This window comes from Geospiza fortis, unplaced genomic scaffold (genome assembly GCF_000277835.1).
Source record: "Geospiza fortis unplaced genomic scaffold, GeoFor_1.0 scaffold117, whole genome shotgun sequence".
Lineage (NCBI taxonomy): Eukaryota > Metazoa > Chordata > Aves > Passeriformes > Thraupidae > Geospiza > Geospiza fortis.
The window spans coordinates 450027-453046 of record NW_005054500.1 but is presented as its reverse complement, the minus strand read 5'-3'; the positions used below and the strand labels follow the sequence as shown (position 1 = coordinate 453046).

Genomic DNA, 3020 nt, shown 5'->3' with positions numbered 1-3020 from the left:
ACCTGCAGGGTTTGCTGCTTCAGCTTTTCCTGGAAAAGCTGGACAAGCCCTTTGGAGCACAACCTCAGGCTCAGTTATTTATTCTGCAGGTAATGGTGGGGAAGATGTGAGATTCCCCAGGGTTTGTGCCTGCCAGTCAGTCCCTTTCTGCAGGAGGAATACATTAAATCCCTGAACGAATCCAAGAAAATCAAGGACAGTGATGCTCCACAGTGTTTCCAGAAGCTATCTACTTAACTATGAAAATATAATATGCTGAAGAACAACAGCCTCGTGCTGTGCAATACATCCACTACCCAAAAAAAAAAAGAAAAAGCCCTTTCTGTCAGAAAGGAATTCCCCAATAAACAAGAGCCCATCTCCCTTACACAATTTGCAGCGTCATGAATGAATAGCTCAGTAATCCAGCAAAATCCTCATGCTTAATGAGATAATGAAAAGTCACACGGCAGATGGAAAAGCTCTCCCATATCTCATTAACCTGCCTCTTGGCTTTTCTGATAGCAGCAAAAATTGGGAATAAATCCGGGGGGACAGGGAGTTTGCTGCAAAGGAAAATGAGTTCTGGAGAGCAGGGGATCTAACCTGGCACCTGGGCTGAGGAGGGGAAGGTGGTGAAGAAGCACCACGTGTACAAAAACTGGAATATCAAAGAACCAGTAGTCAAAAATTGAAATATCAAAGAACCAATATTAAAAAATTGAACTATCAAAGAATCAGAACTGGAATGTCAGAGAGAATGCCCATGAGGTCTGTGCCCATGAGCCCCAGGACAGCTCCTCCTTTGAAAGCCTCAGCTCTGCCTCAGGTGATCAAACACAACCAGGAACCCTCCCACATCGAGGGAAAAAAGCCACAAATCGGCGAACACTCACGAGTCGCTATTTCTAATCAAGCGGCCAAACCTCGAGGGGGAGCACCCATTAAAATCTGACCTTGGTGTGCGACACCTTCAAGGAGGTTTTGTTTTTTAACCTCTATTTCCAAAGATCAGATTTAACGGAGATGGGAACCCCGAGGTTTTGGGGACAGAGCGGTGACACCTGCCCGCTGGCACCGGGGCTCTCAGCTGGGTGACACCTCCCGGAGGAGCACAAAAAGCGGGGAAAAGCGCAATAAAGCATCACGGAGCGCTCCCCGCAGGGATGGCAGCGCTCGGGCCATCCCTGCCCTGCGCCCCCGGCTCTTACCGTGCAGCAGCAGCAGCCCCTGCAGGGCACACACGGCCAGGAGGGCCCGGGGCAGCATCCCGGGGCCGGTCCGAGGCAGCCGAGCCCGCTGGAGAAGTTTTCCTTCCTTCGCCGCGAGGAGTTCGGGGAAGGGACGGGAAGGACGAGGCGCGCAGGGTTTCCCACTTGTTGATCCCAGTTAAATTGTTCTTGCCATTCACCGCTTCATCCTGGGGCTGCGGGCTGTGTTTGCCTCCCCTTCTTCCCGAGGTTCTGCGTTTTTTCCTTCACCCCCTTTCTGCAATCACCTTATTCCTTCTTTTCCCCCGTTTCTCCAATCCCTGCGGTGTCCGGGGGGAACCTTGCTCTGCCTCAGGAGCCTCCCCGGCTGGCGCAGAGTCACTCGAGGGGTGAAAAAGCAAAGCAGAAAGAAACCACCACAAAAAGTTTGGCAAAAACTTTCCCGCACTCGCTGCTGGCGGCCGCTCGCAGGGCGCGGAGCTGGGCGAAGGTGGCAGAGGCTCCTCCGAGCTGGGCTCCTGCAGGGAGGTGCAGGTGCCGATGGAAGGACAGACGTCCCGGCAGGACAGAAAAAAAAAAAAAAAAAAAAGGAGGAAGGAGAGGAAGGAGAGACGTCACCAGCCAAGGCGAGGGGACTTCACTCTCTCTCTCTCTCCCTCCCTGTCATTTCACAGAGCTCCTGGCTTTCCTGTTGCTGCTGCTTGAGATGGGGCAAAGGAGGGAATTCCGGCTGCTTGCCGGCATCGCCCGTCCCTGCAAAGCCGGAGCTCGGGGCATCAGGTGGCACCGCCTTCCCCCAGGGCACAGAGGTGGCATGGCCCCGGCCACGGAGCCCTCAGGCTGCGGGACAGCGGGGAGGGGACAGACACCGCCTGAGGATGGGCTGGGCTATGTCCTACAGACACTACGTAAATTTGCAGATAATTTCAAGCAGCAAGAGACTTGTCCTACAGACACCTCCTGAGGATGGGCTGTGTCCTACAGACACCGCCTGAGGATGGGCTGTGTCCTACAGACACCGCCTGAGGATGGGCTGTGTCCTACAGACACCGCCTGAGGATGGGCTGTGTCCTACAGACACCGCCTGAGGATGGGCTGTGTCCTACAGACACCGCCTGAGGATGGGCTGTGTCCTACAGACACCGCCTGAGGATGGGCTGTGTCCTACAGACACCGCCTGAGGATGGGCTGTGTCCTACAGACACCGCCTGAGGATGGGCTGTGTCCTACAGACACCACCTGAGGATGGGCTGGGCTGTGTCCTACAGACACCTCCTGAGGATGGGCTGTGTCCTACAGACACCTCCTGAGGATGGGCTGTGTGCTACAGACACCGCCTGAGGATGGGCTGTGTCCTACAGGAGCCGCTCTCTGGGCCCCTTCACCCCGTGTTCAGCAGTTTGGGCTCTTGGTGCTGCTCCCTGTGCCCTGCTGGGATGGAGGACATCCACCCTCCCCCGCTCCTGGGGCACGGAGAAAATCCCTTGTTTGCATGGGGTGTTCCAGGGAATCCCAGTGATGTTATTTGTATGACCCGGCTGCCACCTAACCCCTCCCGGGTTTCTCACCTGGGCATTATCTCCAGCTCCACCCACACGCCCAGGCTCCAACCTCACCCTGTGCCTTTGCCCTCTCCATGCCAGGCAGGATTTGAGCAGGGATGGGCACTCCAGCCCCAGGGATGTCCCTCCTTTTCTCCCCACCCTGGAAATCACTGCCCACTCCTGTTCAGGGCTGCTCCTCCAGCCACAGGTGCCCCCTGGGCCAGCACAGCCTCAGCTCTGAGGGTCACAAACCCTCAGGAGATGTCCCAAGGGACGCTTCTGCAAG

The 3020-nt window shown here is 55.9% G+C and overlaps 1 protein-coding gene across 2 annotated transcripts in view; it reads right to left on the bottom strand.

Moving 5' to 3' along the window:
* The window catches only part of LOC102034196 (vascular endothelial growth factor receptor kdr-like), a 127099-nt gene extending 125346 nt beyond the window's left edge, over positions 1-1753 (bottom strand). For both annotated transcript variants that reach the window (XM_031063374.1, XM_031063375.1), the window contains exon 1: positions 1191-1753. In XM_031063374.1, coding sequence (XP_030919234.1) covers positions 1191-1248 — 58 coding nt within the window. In that variant the 5' untranslated portion in view covers positions 1249-1753. The remainder of the gene's footprint in view (positions 1-1190) is intronic.
* Positions 1754-3020: the final 1267 nt, after the last annotated feature.